Below are 17,391 nucleotides of genomic sequence, written 5' to 3' on the forward strand. Positions count from 1 at the left end.
CTTGCTGAGGCTAGTGCCATTGTGATTTCCCTCCACCCTTGAGTCATCATTTTTGTTATGTATGGCTTAGTCAATGCAGGGCTTTTGGCCAGCAGCTTGAGCTTATAGTGAAATAGCAATGAGACTTCTCGTTTGTGGAAGCTGAACCCAGTATCATTAGGTCACACTCACCCATTACACGAGTTAAATTAATTCAGTTTTATCCTGCCATCTTGTTCCTCACAACTAGTCCTGTTCTTGGAACACTGAACTGTGGAAATGACGTATTTCCAACTCATGATGAAGCTGTTTTAGCTTTTTTCCAATATTTGGATGTGGGATGTATGCCTTTAATATTAGGTGGGGGAAAAAAAAATGCATTAGCAAAACCAAACTTCAGTGTGTTTAGTTTATCAGACTTCTGAGATTATAGGACAGATGTGGTGAGCCTAAAACAGACAAACACAAAAAACTTTGTTATTGTCCCTGTATATAGTTGGCTTGATTTGACAAATTACTTCAGTGTTTGGGAAACATGGGGAAAAAAAAAAAAAAAGACAAACCCCTTTGAAAACGTTTTTTGCTGTTTATTACATTTTCGTTAAATAAACTGATAATGGGAATAATTTTCTAAATCTGATTACTAATCAGTCTAGCAAATGTCCTTATTTTTTTAAACAATCACAGAAAATAGTAGTAGAATAATATTTTCTATTGTTTAGAGATCTTTCTACCTTGTCCTTTTTGTCCTTACAGTAGACAAATAATAAATTGACTAAACACAATTCGTTTTTATACCTAGCTGTCAACATAAACCAAACTGAGAACATAAATAATTATAGGTGTATGTTTGCTCACTGAGGTAGTTCCTATCAACACTTTTTTTTTGCTTCTGTCCTGTAGAAAATAACTTTCTGTAAATTAGTTATTATTGTAATAGACATCCTAAGTATGGGATTACAAGGCCAGCTGTTCTGTAATGTATGTGTTCTCAACAGGTTCCATCCATTATACATGCTGCTAAGCTCTCTTGATCATAAAATGTAGAAGTGAATTAATTGTCTGTTATGATTGTTAGACAATATTGGTATCATGTATATATACCACTGCGCTCTCCTAGTGAAATAAAACAAAGTACTAATTACATTATTTTTTCTTCTTTCCCCAGGAAGCAACTGACTGCCTAGAAATTAAGAAAGGGTGTGACAAGTCTGGCTGATCAAGGTGGAGTTTTTTTTCCCCAAGAGCCTTTTCACAATTGCCTTTTGCAAGATCTTTGGACGCTCCCCATTGTGCCATGTTTTGTGGCTCTCACCGTAAGAGGAATTTGTCTTGATGAAGATTCCTAACATTGGTAATGTGATGAATAAATTTGAGATCCTTGGGGTTGTAGGTGAAGGTAAGTAGTATTTTAATAAAAAATTAATTAGAGTTTTATATAGATTTGACTTTGTTTCCTTGATGTTAGTAGGTTTTCATTTGCAAAATATTGCTTGTATGCAGACCTTAAGAAACACCAGTTTATTCTCTCCAGCTCCTAATTCCATTCTTAGATGGAAGGAGGAGTTTGGAAGATGAAAGAAAAGGAAGAGAAATGGGACATGTTGATGGTTTTAGGGGTTTTTTGTTTGTTTTGTTTAAGCTTTACTATATTAATTTCTCTGCAAGTTATCAAACGTCTCTGCAAGTATATTTAAAAAGATAATGTCAGCATTTAAAAATCCATTTACTTTCAAGCAATTTTTATAAAATTCTTTCAGTGCATGGAAACTTAGTACAGTACCTGTATGTGCAAGTTCTGGATAATAATACTGTGAACAATATTATTGCTATAGCCAGGAGGTGACTGAAGACTGTTTTATCTTGTTGCTTTTTTTCTCTGCTTTGAGATGGTTTATCTCTTTTCTTCTTTGTTTCAGGAGCCTATGGCGTTGTACTTAAATGCAGACACAAGGTAAGTAAATTGCTTTAAGTCAGATAAATGTTGGTATTTGGGTGAAACAGTGACTTTTGGTGAGAACTGAGATGTTACGATGTATGAGATGTGGCAGCTGGGGTGGGCTTTTCCTTGTGGTCAGCTATTCATTTTTTTCGTTGCAATACTGTTAGAGGAAATGGCTACATCTATTACCAAACCTCCAACTTTTGGTGTTTAATTAATCTCAACAAAAAGGTTTTTTTAAAAAAGTTGGTTTGGAATGCGGTTTATGCTCAAGCAGTCTCAATTAGAATGTCAAATTAATTGCCAAATACTGGTGTATTGTATAAACACTTACCTGTCTGGGGTTGGGGACGGAGTGAGATCCATGTGGAATTCCTACAGCTTTTGGGCTGCAGTAAGAAAGCACTGACTTCTATGGTTGTTGATTTTAATTTGGAAGAGGAAGAAGTAAAAAAGGAAAGAAAAAAACCCCTGTTTCAGACAGAAATTAGGTCTGGCAACCTGTCTACACCATTTTAAGTACGATGTAGTTGGATGTATCTGAACTTGCTCCTCATCAACAGGGAACTGTGATATGAACTATGCTGTCTTTGGAACTGCAGTGTAGTCATTTAACAAAAATAGTTTCTACTTCTCTGAAGCAAAACATTTCAGAATCAGAGAATGATTAATTTGGAGCAATCCAAGAATATATAAAAGTTTTCATATGTACTTCATATCTTTTTCTATAACAAGTTAACACTCGGCAGAGGGCTTGCGTTCCTGTGGTAGCTTTTAGCTTGTACACAGAAGGACTTTTACACAGGATATATAGGTATATTTGGAGTGGCTTACACTATTATAATGCCTTAAAAAGGAAAAAAAAAAAGTAGAACTTGGAAAGATCCTATCTCAAGCTGAAGCCTTATTGTGCATGGGGGTGAGTATGACACTCAATGAAATGGCTTTGGTAAATTCGATATTTTTGGATAGTTACAGAATAATAGTTCAGGGTGAATAGTTTGAGAGCACCTGGGTAATGACAATACAGTTTATACTAGGCAGCTCTCTTCTTTATGGAAGGTAGCCTCACCAAGACTCAAGAAGTTTCTGGCATTTCCTGCATTGCTTAGTGAAATTTAAGCTCTGCGTGCCTTCAGTCATGTCCTCACTCGCACAAGTTCAGTACTCTAAGAGTACAGTATAATGGCAGGGTAATCTATTTTTCTGAGTTCCTATAAGAATACCTTACAGTATACTAGATGACTAGAAAGGAAAGGTTTTCCTTTAGCAGAGGGAGGTGCTTCTTCCTACAGCCTGTGTAAGGATGTTGAATGGCTTGTGAGGGTCTAAATTTTTAGGTAGTGGCACTATTTTTTTCTGCAGTTTCAAGCTGAATTGAAACAACTGTATTGAAGTTCTAAAACAAAGTGGTATTTATTAAAGCTCCTAGCAAGTGGGTTTACTGAGGCCTAGGGTTTCCAGTATTTGGAGATCTGAAGAAAAGGTGAGGTATGTCGCTATTTTAAGCTTACTGATTTATGATTCTCACTTACTTAAAACAAGCTGTGCGCAGCCTCTAGGAACAGATGACTTTAGGGACTATCTGTTTTTCTAAAAAAGAATAACTATCTAAAAGTTAAACTTTGACGTGTGTCTTTTCCCATCCTTCCTTTGGCTGTTTGTCATCTTAACTTTTTCCTTTTATACCTTGGTAAAATATGTTGAGAGACCAGTCCCCATCTCTTTTGCAAGGTACTGCACAGATTCAGAGCAGACGCGTCCTGCTCGCTGCTTAGATCCGCAGGGTTTTTTAAGAAATTGCCACAAGACTTTAATTATAGGCATTCATAGTAAATAGAATTATTTACTAGTTTGTACATTTTTGATGGATTTAATTATTTTTTACTTGGCTTATTCCTTTTTAATATGGAGGAAAAGTGACTATAAAGAAAGAGAGTTGGAGGGATAGTATGAATTGGAGCTTGAAGGTGTGAAAAGATGCTGCCTGTTTGCTCCGCATTTTCATTTACCTTAAGACAGAAAAGATTCGGATTATAGACAGAAATTTTGAGGCTCTGATATTAATCATTGACTAAAATGAATGTGATAGAACTGAATTGTAGAGAAACACCTTTCTAATGGGAAGGGGAAGGGAGGAAGAAAAGGGGAGATAATTCTAATTCCTGTCATATCAAAGATGTTATGAACTAAAGGGGTGGGTTTTAGGTGAGGCCTAAAGCCAGTGACTAATTAGCTCAAAATGGGAATTTCTACCAAACCATGATAACAAAGATTGTGCATTAAGAAAAGTTACTTGTATATGAAGGAAGAAAAAAACCCATATTGCAGGGTGCTATATGTGGTTGTTCTCCTTGATCAAGAACTGTTTCTTAAGGGAACTTTCCAACTTGTATAAGAAACCAAAGATTTCATTCACTTTCATGAAGTCTTAACAGAATTACCTGGAAATGCAAGGATGTGTGGTTTATTTTACTGTTTGGCTGCTGATGGGCATAGTTTTTTTAGTATGGATGAAGAAAGAAGTTCTTCCACATGATCTGTCTGCAGGTAGCATAGTTGAACTTTGAGTGCATTACATAGTAAGTCTATTCAGCACCACAGAAGTGCAGAAACAGGAAAAAACCTAGAGAATGTTGCAGTATTTTTCTTGTATGTATGGGGTATATCAGGCCATCCTTTGTTATGTTCCCTTGGCATGTAGCGCCTTTCTTTTTGTGGAAAGCTAGCAGTTATGTCTAAGAATTTGAATGTTGAAGTATTTATATTAATCTTTATAAATAGTGGTAAAATACCAGGATCAAATTCGCAGCTATTGTAAGTCAATGTATGTCCATTGTATTGGTGAGAGGGTAAATTTTGTGTAAATGAGGAGCTGGCCCCTAATTGCAACAATTTTCCAACATATAATCCATGAATGCCTCAATAAATACGTAGCTTTTTGCCCCGGTGCATTTCATTGGCATGTGTATATGGATTTAAATTGGATAGAATGGCATAAGAAACAAATAACCTTGTCATTATTATATATGGTTTTTCTCTGCTAAGGGAACATTATCAGAAAAGCTAAAGTAGCTCCTCTAGAATGACTGCGTTTACATTGTTATACAGCATATTTTTATCACAAATCCTTTATTGCTAATTGTGATTTGTGCGTAAAGATTACTTGTTTGGGGATTTTTTCCTAATGTGAAGCTAATACAAATAATGTTGAGATAAAGCAGGTCTGATGTTCTGAAGAGCTTTTTCCTTTTTTTTTTTTTTTTTCTTTCAATGAGAGGCTTTTTCATAAGGAAATATACTGGAGTACATTGTGTTTGAAAATACTGGAAATACATTTTATATTCACAAACTATTGAAATAGGCTGCCTTGGCTTATTTACTGGATCTCTTGCTATGTTTTCTAAAAAAAGAGCCACTTGAACAGTTCAGCAGTGTCAGAGATTATGGCTGAGTAAAAGAATCTTTGCTTATGTTTAAGACGTGTCAAATATTTGCCTTTTAAGTAAAAGCACTCTCCCCTTTACTTTGCAGTGTGGACTTGCAGCTTCATGCAGAGTTATCCTTTGCTAATAGGGACTTAGGCACAAGTATTAGGAGAGCTCTGACATTAGGTACAAAGATAATAGGACGATATTGTGACTTAAAATTAGGAAAACGATAGGAAGGTGCTGTGGGAAAGCCATAGGTGTCCAGAGACAGGCACACTGAAGAAAGAAGCCTGGAAGAAAAAAAATAAGCTAAAAGACAGTGTGAAAAGGGAATGTATGGATACACTGTGAGATAATAAACTGTATATACAGGGGGAACATTGAAATTTGTAGCTGCAAGTAGGAGGAGTTTGTAGAAATGAGGTGAATGCATCCTTGGACGACTGTGATAAGTGGAGACTGTGTCTAGGTACAGAAGATGATGACACTGGAACAGGGGGTCATTCATTAGAATGAGGCAGAGCTCACCACAGGGCCAGGCTGGAGAGGAGGAGCGATTCATACTAGCAGGCAGTCAAACCATAGCTGTTCTACTAAGGCTTTGAAAGCAGTGATTCTAACTTCTGCTTTAGTTCCTATCCACAGAGCATGCATAGTGGTTTGCTTTCTCTAACCAGGGTTTTATGAATGTTCAGTTAAATGTTTGAGAAGGACACAGATGCAAGTCTGTAAAAAAAAAAAAAAAAAAAAAAAAAAAAAAAAAAAAAAAAACACCAACCAAAAAAACCCCAAAAAACCCAAACAAAAAAACAAAACAAAAAAAACCCAAAAACCAACCAAAAACCACCCAACAAAAAAAAAAAAAAACACCAAAATAAAACAAAACAAAAAACCTAAACAAACAAAAAACAACCTATTTTTTTTTCTTCAGAGAAGGATTACATTATTATCTGGTAAATAAGGAAGAGACTGCATCTTAAGAAATAAGCATGAGACATTTAGCCACCTAAAGTTGATCATTATATAAAAAAGTGTGGTAGCTGACGGTTTTCCACATTTAGACCTGCTGGTGTGGGGAGCTGGCAGAAACTTGCAGGAAAAAAACCCTGAAAATATGCGAAAGGGAAGATGCCTATATGCATATATCTGTATGTATAAATTTATGGTGGTTTTTTAGGTTAGCTAGATGTTCAGGAAGGTGTGTGGTGATGCAAATTCTATAAAAGCACAGGAGAAATTTACAAATTTTCCTAGACTTACCCATTTTCTTGCTATGTGCTGTGCGTTATCAGAGTCCTTGGAGCCTGAGGGAATGCAGTTTAATGATTTAGAAGCTTAATGCCAGTTGTTCTTATACGTACAACATCTCAAACCTAAGAATATGTTTTATCTGTTCTTTTATTTTAGAAGTGTGTCTGGTTTCAGTTGTTCTTTATGGTATGAAATATTTTTAGACCTTTTTCTTTAAGATAAACACCACTGAATTCCCTTGTTTAAAACAAACAAAAGAGATGTTAGTTTACTGAATTATTTGGCCAGTTCCGTGCACTGAAGAATAACCTTTTTAATAGGTTTCATACCTCCAGGCAATTTCCTCTTAGCCTAGTATTAAGTTTGGTCTTGTTTCAGCCTTCAGTGTTACTCTTGCATTATCTTCTGATAAGTTTTGTGTGTGTCTTAATATCTGAAAGAAATATTTACTGACCTCTTAAAGAAAAGGTATAGTTTACTCATTAGAAAATATAACGGATGTGCGTATGTAGCAGAATCATTAGATTTCATTTGGGTATCTCTGCCTTTTCCATGTCTTCTGTCGCTAGATCCCTTCCTGACCAGCAGTCACACTTTTCTTAGCTTTCCCTTTGAAACCAGTGTTTTTCTATTCCTCTAGGTAACCTGTCTCCACTTCTGCACTCTTCCCATTATTTCTTTGTGTTTGAGCTCAGTCAGGAATCGCCCATTTACCAGTGCTGGCCAACTTGAGAAACTTTTCCCAGCTTTCTGTGTGTTGGAGTGGGCCATTACTGTGCTTTGAGGAAGTCATTCTTGTAGAAGAACCAGCCCTTTACTCTTTAGGGCTGTCTCTAAGCAGATCCTTGAACAAGTGAAATCTGTTCTGTTGAAGGTCCAGACTTTTAGTTCTACTGTCCCTCTTTCTTTCAGGATCCTAAATTCCACTATATCATCGTGTTTTGCGTCAGAAGATGCTGGTCTGTTGTAATCCCAATAAGAAAGGCATTCAGACTCTGTTAAATGTGATTTGAAGTCCTATATCTTTATAGTGATAGCTTTGATAAAGTAAAAATGGTTCAGGTAATCTTACATCACTGTAGACACTGGGAACCTTGAATTGTGCAGCATCAAATGGGCCTCTGACTGGGGTGCAGCATACTGTGCAGACCATGTCTTTAAGAACGGGTTACCCCATTTTCATTAATCAAGCCATTACAGGATTTTCTTACAAGAAAACTGTATTAATCATTTCTACTCTCAAAAAGAGTGGATGTTCATGTGTGAACTTCTTGCTGTGCTTTTAGATTAAAGGCAAAGCCACTCGGGTGATGTAGTTGTTGGTGCTGGGTGGGAGCTGCCTGCCAGCTCCGCTGTTACAACAATCTGTCTGAGTTTGTCCTGTGCCCAAGGGATTTGTGCAGCACAGGCCTGGGCCTCCTCAGGTGAACTCTGATGTAGATCACTAACTCCTCGATGTACAATGGTCTTCTGGTCAGGGTGACTACACGTTGTCTTTTAGGTTATCATCAAGCTTCACATTCCTATTGGTTCATTGGTCAGCTGTGTCAAGAAATTGCCTTCTGCATCTTCCAAAAATCTCCTCATTGTCTCTATCATGCCATATTACCCTTGCAGCAGATGTTAGAGTGCTCCAAGTCCTCTGTGAAAATGGGACTTTATCGTAAGGCTTCCCTTAAGATGGCTTTATTTTGCTTACTTGATGAGGTGCTTTGAAGCAGATGTCCACCCTAATGTCACCTGTGTTGTTCTGTCTTCTAATTTTTGACTTGTTTCTTACCTATTTCAAAGCAGATGTCCATGCATTCAGGTCTCCCTTTCCTTTGCAAGAATCTTGTTGCCTTCATAGCTCATCTTCCTCAAAATGACCTGAGTCAGTGTCCGGTCATGCAAGCTAACCCAACACATTTTCTGTAATCCTGATGAGTGATTTCATCATCTAGGATGATAGGTCGTTCAGATAACACATTTCTATAACTGCACTGACTCCTAGTTCCTCCTGTTTGTCTCCTGTGACGCTTGCATTTTGTGTACAGACACCTGGGCCCTGGTCATGCTGCTTTCACATGAGCTTTCACGCTCATAGAACATTTGGGGTCTTTTTGATGCTATCATAAAAATGGAGTTCTGAATTTGCCTGGTAGATGTTACAATCCCTTCTCTAACTTGTGTCTGCTGATGTTATTGACGCTGTCTTAGTCTTCTCGCTTAAAGTCTGCTAACCTTTCTTTTTATGTTGATGAGTTTCTCTTTAGCGTTAAAATGAAAAGTTAAGTGTAATTGTTTGTAAAACTTTCAGAGCATTTAGCATTACACGGCAAGTGATTCAATTCAGGCAAAATATATCTTAAATATGTGTATTTCTTCATATACAATTGACTTTGAAAATTAGAACCTTCAGCAAAATTTGAATTATGTTAGGAGCATTTTGAGCACTCAGTTTTATCATTTCAGAGTAATACTGAAAACTGAGTAATGCGTAGACTTTTTCACATCTACCACCCTGATATACACAAGAATGGTCACTATGAGTTGGATGGATTCAGCTAGCTCAGTATCTTAAAAGTGACTTTATTAGAGGTAAACAATGGATTAAGAACAGGGCAGGCATGTTGTGATATTCCCCACAGTATTCACAGTCTCTAATTGGTAGAGTGCTACTGGAAAGTCATTGTCACTATAGTACTCCAGTACAAGTTATGCCAGCAGTGTATTTTTTTATTACCTTATTCTGTGCCTAAAGCCACTTGTCCTTTGTTCTACTTGCCTATGTGTTTAAAGTAGTAGCTGATATTTCTGTATACTGTGCAAAGTATTCTGCCTTTATGCATTTTTTTAATATACTATTAATTTACATATAACTATCCTTCACCTGAAACCAGGTAAAAAGTACAGTGCCAAATCCTGCTGACTTATGGCTAAAATATCACATATTCTCTCATTGTTTCTATTGCTATCTCTTTGCTGCCTCTATTTGGTTATATTCTCAAATATTTTGCTGATCTTTTTCTTTGATCTTTGTATGTAATTGAAAACAGCATTGCTAATTTTCACCACTAATAAAATGTGTTTTGGTTCTGTGGCAAGATTTTTGTTTTTAATCATGGCTGAGGGCAAATCTGTGCAGCATGCCATTTTCTTTCAGTAATAGCAGCTTACCTATGGAGGATTATTGCACTTAATGCTGCTGTTCCTTGGGCTAAAGCACCAACTTACTGATGTGTTTTTGTGCCAAAACTTGTGTGAAATACATAGAGTGAACACGAGACCTGTGTTGAGCTTCTGAAGTATATGGAGTGTGCCAGTAGTAAATGTTTGCGGTAGTCAGAGTTGAGATCTGTCTTGAGTATTATGTGAGGAAAGAAGAGCTATTAGGCAAGCTGTAGTGCTGAAAATCATATTAACTCTTTAATAATCATTTGCTTCAACATCGCCATTAGGCAATGAATAACGTTTTGAACTCCTTACAGAATTCTTGTTTAAAATATTAGGTGTATAGTATTTCTTTCATATTAGGTATATAGTATTTCTTTCATAGACTTCCATACTCTGCTTCCATGGTGTTCCCTTCAGTGCAGCAGTGAGAGATGAGCTTGGTTAGTGCTAATTCACTTCAGTTATCAGTTTCCTGTATGTATATATAAATGACATACAATGAACATCTATAACTGCTTGCTATGCAGGGTAGGTGCTAATGTGGTATTGAAAGTTTCTAGAGCTTTCATTTTTCATTGATGCATTGTGACACTTGTCTATGCCTGAACCCGAGCCTCTTCCATAGTCCTCTCAGTTCCCTGCAAAAGGGGGAAACAGACAATCAGATTAGCATTATATTAATGTGTTTTAAATGTCATCTATGTCAGGGAAGTTTTGATTTGTATTAAAGTGGAAGGTTCTTATCTGTACTGTTACTGCTCCAAAGATCAGATAGTTGTGCAGAATGGAGGGTAGAAACTAAGATGCTGAGATCCCACTCACAGGTTGAGAAGACAACCTATTCAGTCTCTCCTCCCCTCCCACCCCCAAGGTGGGCTATAATATTTTCTGTATTACAAGATTGCTGCCTTCTGTTTATTTTCGTCAAAGTCTTATTCCCAAGTATCTTGTCTTTCTGCAATTTTTTTCTTAAAGGAGTTGTTTTGTAAGATATCTCTTAATAAAAACCATTAAAGCACTAATTCTGAGGAGGCTATTCAACTCTAAAATGACTTACCTACTCCAGTGGAAAAAAATTAGGTCTGTTTCATATTTTCCCAGTTTTCTGGAAGTCTGAGTCCTGGGATTAGCTGAAGTAAACATTTGTTTTTCACACTTCTAAGGCTATGTAGGATGAGAGGATTAAGTAAGGTAGTCTCAGGTCTCCTTTTGATTGCTTTTGTTGCGTTATGTTTTATTCTGTCTGTTACTTCTGCTGTAGATAGCTAAGGTATGCTCTATTTCAAGGATTTTTCAATTTGCTTTTATATGAACTCTTGCTATCTCTTTCAGTCACATACAATGATTTCTTTAAGAGGACCTGGCCAGGCTGTGCAAAGCAGGCATGAAAATAAATGCATGAAATTGAACGGGTTTTGTTATTGACATTGGTCAGTCTGTCTGTAGCAATATCAATGGTGCTGCTTTGATGTCTGTTATTGTGTTGTTTCCCTTTGAGTCTTTTATTACAATCCAGACTGCTGTATTAAAAGTCACTTGTAGGGTACTCCATTTCCTTACCTCCTTCTTTGTACGTGCCATGAACCCTGCTCAGATGTGGGTGGTAATCAGGGTTCAAAATTGGCATTCCCTCCCTTCTTTCTCTCCAAAGGCTAATTGACGAATGGAAGGTGCAGGGGAAAGATGAGAGAGAGCTTTCAGAGGGGAAAAACTAACTTGCTGTGAAAAGGGATACAAAGACTTTATTTTTTTTTCAGGTGTGTTGAATTTAAAGCAGTACAGTGTGAGGGTGTTTCTTTCAGATTAGGATGGCTTAGATTGGTTTGTCCGTTATAACACTGGGTAACGGAATTTCATGCAGCACAAAGCTGGGATGCAGAGAGAGCTGATGCTGACGACAGTCCTCAGAACAAGAAAGGAGAAGGAGAGAAACAGATGATCACCCTTGTACTCCAGTAGTGCAAGTAACTGAAGGGAGGATTAATCCAGAAGCCTGGATTAAAAATAACAAGAGTGGTTCATGTTACCTTGGGAGGCATATGTGAAATGTATTACTGATGGTTTTCAATTTAAATTGAGTCAAAGGTAAGTAATTTGTTACAGTCACAGTATCTCAGATCAGTATTTCTTTTAGTCGCACAGCCTCTTCCAGTTTGTCACACTAATGGCTCTACGTTAATCAGACATCTGTTGCACTTTTTCTTTTGTTTCTTAAAGAATCTGTGTGTCTTTCTGATAGTCTTTTACATAATATGTTGCATGAATTCCTGCTATGGTACTGGTTTGACTAAGTGAAAGATTATTGCTTGTGCCACAAATAACACTTTTCCTTGGAATATTGCCAACAAATAAACATGCTCCTTAGTAGTTGCTGCATACTTCCATCTGCAAACAGATTATATATCATTACATTTGTAATAATACAGGAATCATATTCAGACCTGCAGCAGTGTGTTCTGTGGCTGCCCCTAATGACTCTTAATTGCAAACAGCTTGTAGTGCTATATCTCATTCTAATGCACTTGTAAGTGCAATGTTATTTTTAGGTGTAGACATGATGAGTGCACAAAGCAAGACTATCCATACAAATTATTCTTTCTTTCAAAAAGTTGAAAACGTTATGCTGAAAACTAAAAGTTTAAGAACACGACTACAGTATTTCTTAGAAGCAGCAGCGGAAGAAATTGAGATGGATGAGGATTTGAGACCTGATGTAGGGTCTTAGATCATTAGGAAAAGTAGTGGTGCAGGCTAGGGAATTTATAGTTAATGCGCGTTAATATATGGGAGAAGGAACAACATATGGCTAATTATAGGACTACATCTGTAGTAGTATGAACTTGATTGAGTATTGGATTACAGTCTAGTCTTGTCATCAAATTGCAAATTACTGTGTAGCATAATTGATGGAAAGAAAATGGTGTTTCTGAATTTTAGGCTAATTGTTTTCCTGTGAGGGATTCTTCTGGACTTCTTAAACTTTTGTAGGACATGTGAGCAGCTCCAAGAGCACTAGGTTAATAGCTGATTTCTGAGCACTCCATGTATTTAAATAAAGGCTAGTAAAATAGAGCACAGTTCAGTGTTTGAGAAGATTATTAATGTAAGTTATTGAATCTACCGTGGTAAAAACGATCTAAATCATCTAGCTGGCTTTCAAAATTAGAAGGAACTCAAGCTGATCTAAAATGTTAATACACTAGAGTATCTTGACTATACCAAGTAAATTAACTTATTTTCTTAAATTTTTTTGGTGAATGTAAAGCCTTTTTTAAGCCAGGAGTGCTGGAAAAGGAACATTTGACAGTATAGGTAAAACATTGACAATAATAGTGAAAACTTTCCTGTTTCACTTTAACTGAAAGCTATAGGATCTTCTTTTTCATCAGTAAGGATTACAGTGTGTTTTTAAATAGTAAGTTGTCCTTGTGAATGTCCTGGCTAAAGTAATTTAATTTTCCATGATTACTCAGAACTGAGTAACACCTAATTGGTGGAATGCCCTCCTAAAAACATAGGAAACCTCCTGTTCTTTTTGAATAAAAAATTCCTGGAATATATAACTTGTTTTCATGTATAGCGGTATTTGTTTCTCATTCAAAGCCTGGATAACAATAAATGGGAAAAAAGGAAAGAAAATAGTTTCCATTTATAACATTACAGCTATTTGAAATGTATACAAATGTGTAAAACTTCGTGCAAAGAACTTTGCATGGTTTTGATGTCAGCTAAAAGCCTAAGGGACTAGACAAGCCTGGCATCAGAGTATGATGGTCCAGAAATTTTGGATACAGTGGCAGGCCAGACTGATCTCTAGAACAGAGGCTGTTTTATTAAAAGTGCATAGTGCTCAGTTTTTCTTCAAGTGATAGCAATTGTCACAGGTTTGCACAGATTTGGAAGCATTCTTTATGCTGTCTATCCCTTATACATATATTACAATTCTGAAACTCTCCAGAACACATATGTCTGTTTAGCTGCAGCTGGACAATAAAGCTCGATGAGTCTTCTGTTTGCATTTGCTAGAGTAGTCCAATTGCATGGTAGTTTCTCCTGTTCTGAAGGGTGTCTGTTTAAGCTTATTCTAGTTTAGCAGGAAAACCAAAACACCTTCTGGATTTATAAAGTATTTGCATTTTTATTATATTATCCCTGAATTATTTTAGCTTAGATGGCTAAATTAGACCAATCTTCATGCAAGTCCCTTTTAAATCCTAACACCCTACAACATAATGGCTTAACTTTGCCCATTATGAAAAATCACTCACTTTATGGAATCTTATTTTCATTTTTCTAGATGCATAGCAAAGTGAGGATTTGTTTCTGAACAGCACAGGTACTCTTTGTGGGAAACAGATACCAACATTGTTTTCTGGTATGTAGTTGCTTGTGCCTTAAAAACTTCAATAAAGCATCTTCTGTTTCTTCCTCCATGTGAATACTGATATCTGTAGAGTACTGCAGCATAGAAAGAGTAGTATAACAAATTTCAGTGTAAATCTTACAGAAGGGTAAGGTGAATATTTGCAGGATCTTGAAGTGGAATGATTGTACTCACACCCATTCTTTCATGATTTCATTCACTTGTACCCTCATACCCACACTCTTAGAATTATGAAGAGGTGTGTGTCCGTGTCCATGTGTGCAGTATCTCATCTGGGCGGTATCTCCAATATGCAGGATGGAGGCCAAGGATAAGTAGCTGTGAAGTCCCTGCCACATCTCTGGAGTTCCTCTTGGTGGTGATGACAAACTAGTTCTTACGTCTCTCGTGTATATATTTTATGCTTGGAAGTTGTCCATTGTTACAGAATGGTCCCTAGCCTCAGTCTTGCTTCAACTTCCATGAGTCTGTTACCTGTTTTTCCTTGTTTGGAATGTATGTCTATAACCTGTTTCCCTGATGGGCTAACAGGAGAAACGCTGATATATAAGCTGCAACCTTGTTACTGTCCTCCTGTTGTTAGGATGCAGGGTCTGCTTGTGACTCAGCTGTGATGCAACCTCCTGGGCTTGGCATAATGTTTTACTCAGTGTTACTATTGGAACACCATCCTGGGATCAGTTTTCTCTGTTATCAATAAAAGTTACTCTTGAAACCTTGTTGTGCAGTTTCTTCTCATGCTTGTGCATGCGTACGTTCTCAGTGCCTCCCCCAATATCCTATTCATACTTACCCTGATCAGTTACATAACTTCTGCGGCAGAAACAAGGTGCACAAATGCATATATTCTCTGAAAGGTTTGTTGTTACTCTGTTTTCAGTTCTTAGTATAGAATTGTGCTGACTTAGTGAACAACTAAGTTTCAGATGACCATAAAATGCTTTGAGAGAGAAAGCTTAGTTTGGATTCTGCTCTATCTCCTAATCTTTCAGTCTGCAAGCAGCCTTTATAATATTGAGAAGAACTCCTTCCCAAAGGTGCGTTATGAAGCATATTTTTACATACAGTTCTAATAACAGAAGATCACCATAGATTCCAATATGCTGAAAATTAGTTGTGAAGCAATTTTCTTAGACTTAACTTTGGCTAAACAAGGTTACCATCATTACCAATTTTTCTTTTGCCTGTAAAGAGGCTTTTTTTTTTTTTCAATTGTGAGATTTTCAGCTGTAACAGAGGTAGGTGACATTTGTGAGTGTAATCATGTACTGAAGTGTGGAAAGACAAAATTCTATAGGACCAAAAATACTTGGTTGGCTGGTTACACCTACCTCTTCCTTTGACAGTACACATCTTGACCAGGAGGCAAGCTATCTTCTTGAAATCAATTAACATTTCCAACAGAGATGGAGTAATGCCATGTTTATGCACAGAAATATGTTACAGGCAATGCCATCTGCAGAGTAAAGCTGACTAGCTGCTGCTTCTACAGGATCAAATTTCCTGTGACTGTTTGTGTGAAACATTCAGCCGAGTAGTGCGTACCTTTTTTTTTTTTTTTTTCTTTCCCTCAAACCATCAGCCAGTGAAGAGTGGTGTTAAGAAATGTATACAAGATAGTATCTGGTGGAATTGCAGCCTGGGCTCTGGCCATGCTCTAATTTTGTAAATCTTTCATGCTTCAACTGCTATAAATGTTGCTGTAGTGCTAAGGAATACAAACTACTTGGGGAGCAAAAGAGAATCAGTAGGAACTTCATTCATGACCTTTAAGAGAGGCAAATCTATCCCATGGGCTCTTAACAGGTTTTTTTTTTTTAAAAAAAAAAAGGTGGTGTGGTATTTCTATGTAGAAATTCTGGGATGTGGTTCCCCCTTCATCCAGGTTCCCCAGATCACATAAAATAGAGACTGCAGACCAGATGTCTAGGTTGATGTTAGTGTCAGAGAATCAAATCAAGGGAGATCAGCCTGTGTATAGTATTTCTTACATTCTCTTCACTGTGATTCTTGATGAAATTGATAGTTTTTAATTTATATTACTGAAGATTAGCTTCTGTTGCTTGACCAATATCCTTTCAGTTTTGCATGTGTACATGTACAGAGCTATGCACAAGTGTATGCACACACACAAACTTGTTTGGTTAATGAGTTGCAGCAAATGGTCTCTTCTGGTCAGTTTTAGAGACAGATACTGGCTTGTATTCCTTCTGTTGCCTCTTAGCAGACTTTTATACGTACTAGTTAGCCCACTGTTATGCTAGTCCTTTTTATTTTTATGATATGAGGAGAGCTGAAAACTTGTACCTCAATATGAAGTACAAATGGCAATGATTTTGTTGTTTTATTGAAGTATTCAGCAGTATACAAGTCTTTAAACAAAATCTGAATAAAAAGCTCGTCTTGTGATTATATTTTCTCAGCTTTCACTTGTCTCTGCCTGAAGATCATGTTTCAGACACTTTCTGAAAAATTATCCTCGTTGCTAAATCATCTTGTGCTTTATCCTTAAATATGTTTGTGTAAAGGAAGGCAATTTTTTACTGCTTCTGAGCTATTAAAAAAAAAAAAGAATTTAATTTTGATTGCTCTATTTCTGCAGTAAGCAAGAAATCCCAGAATTTTTCAGTGGGAGAACATACCTTTTCTGAAAATATCTGGCTAGGAATCAGATTATGAGGGCATAGTTTATTCTTACAAAGAGTAAATCTGTGGAAGGACAAAAGTGAAGGAATAATTAAGTCCAGGGATCTTTTGTCTATGGAGTTGTTTGGGTGTTTCTCTCTTGATTTTTAGGTTAGGGTAGGTTAACAGTTAACATTCTGCAAGGCCACCTTTTTCTTTTTTGAAGAGGTGGCAATAGTTGACTATTCATACTGTACTACTTGAATGAAACCTGGGTGAGGAGACTGATTTTTTTTTATTTTTTTTTTTTTTAATGAGGATTTTAATGTTCTTTTATGTTACTCATCACACTCAGAGCTTTGGGTATATAATCTTATATTGTAAGGTTGTTTTAAAAAAAAAAAATCACATCCAGATTCATGTTACAATGAAACCAAGTCAGATTTAGTACAAAAACAAACGCTAGTCAACAAACTGCTGTTAGAGCTATTGTTTACGCTCTGTACCAGCAGAAGGCTTGCTACTATGTCAGTTTGCAAAGGACAGAAGGCAACTTTCCTCTGAAGTAGCTTTGTTTTTCATAACTGCATCTAGTTCAGACCAATTGCTGCAATGAAGCTCCA

General features: G+C 36.7%; 1 protein-coding gene across 2 annotated transcripts in view; it reads left to right on the forward strand.

Moving 5' to 3' along the window:
- Positions 1 to 1,314: 1,314 nt before the first annotated feature.
- CDKL5 (cyclin dependent kinase like 5) overlaps positions 1,315 to 17,391 on the forward strand; it is an 81,865-nt gene continuing 65,788 nt past the window's right edge. For both annotated transcript variants that reach the window (XM_086464879.1, XM_009949511.2), the window contains exons 1-2: positions 1,315 to 1,378; positions 1,899 to 1,933. In XM_086464879.1, the coding sequence (XP_086321005.1) occupies positions 1,315 to 1,378; positions 1,899 to 1,933 (99 nt within the window). The remainder of the gene's footprint in view (positions 1,379 to 1,898; positions 1,934 to 17,391) is intronic.

Source organism: Leptosomus discolor, chromosome 1, assembly GCF_034619465.1.
Source record: "Leptosomus discolor isolate bLepDis1 chromosome 1, bLepDis1.hap2, whole genome shotgun sequence".
Taxonomy (NCBI): Eukaryota; Metazoa; Chordata; class Aves; order Leptosomiformes; family Leptosomidae; genus Leptosomus; species Leptosomus discolor.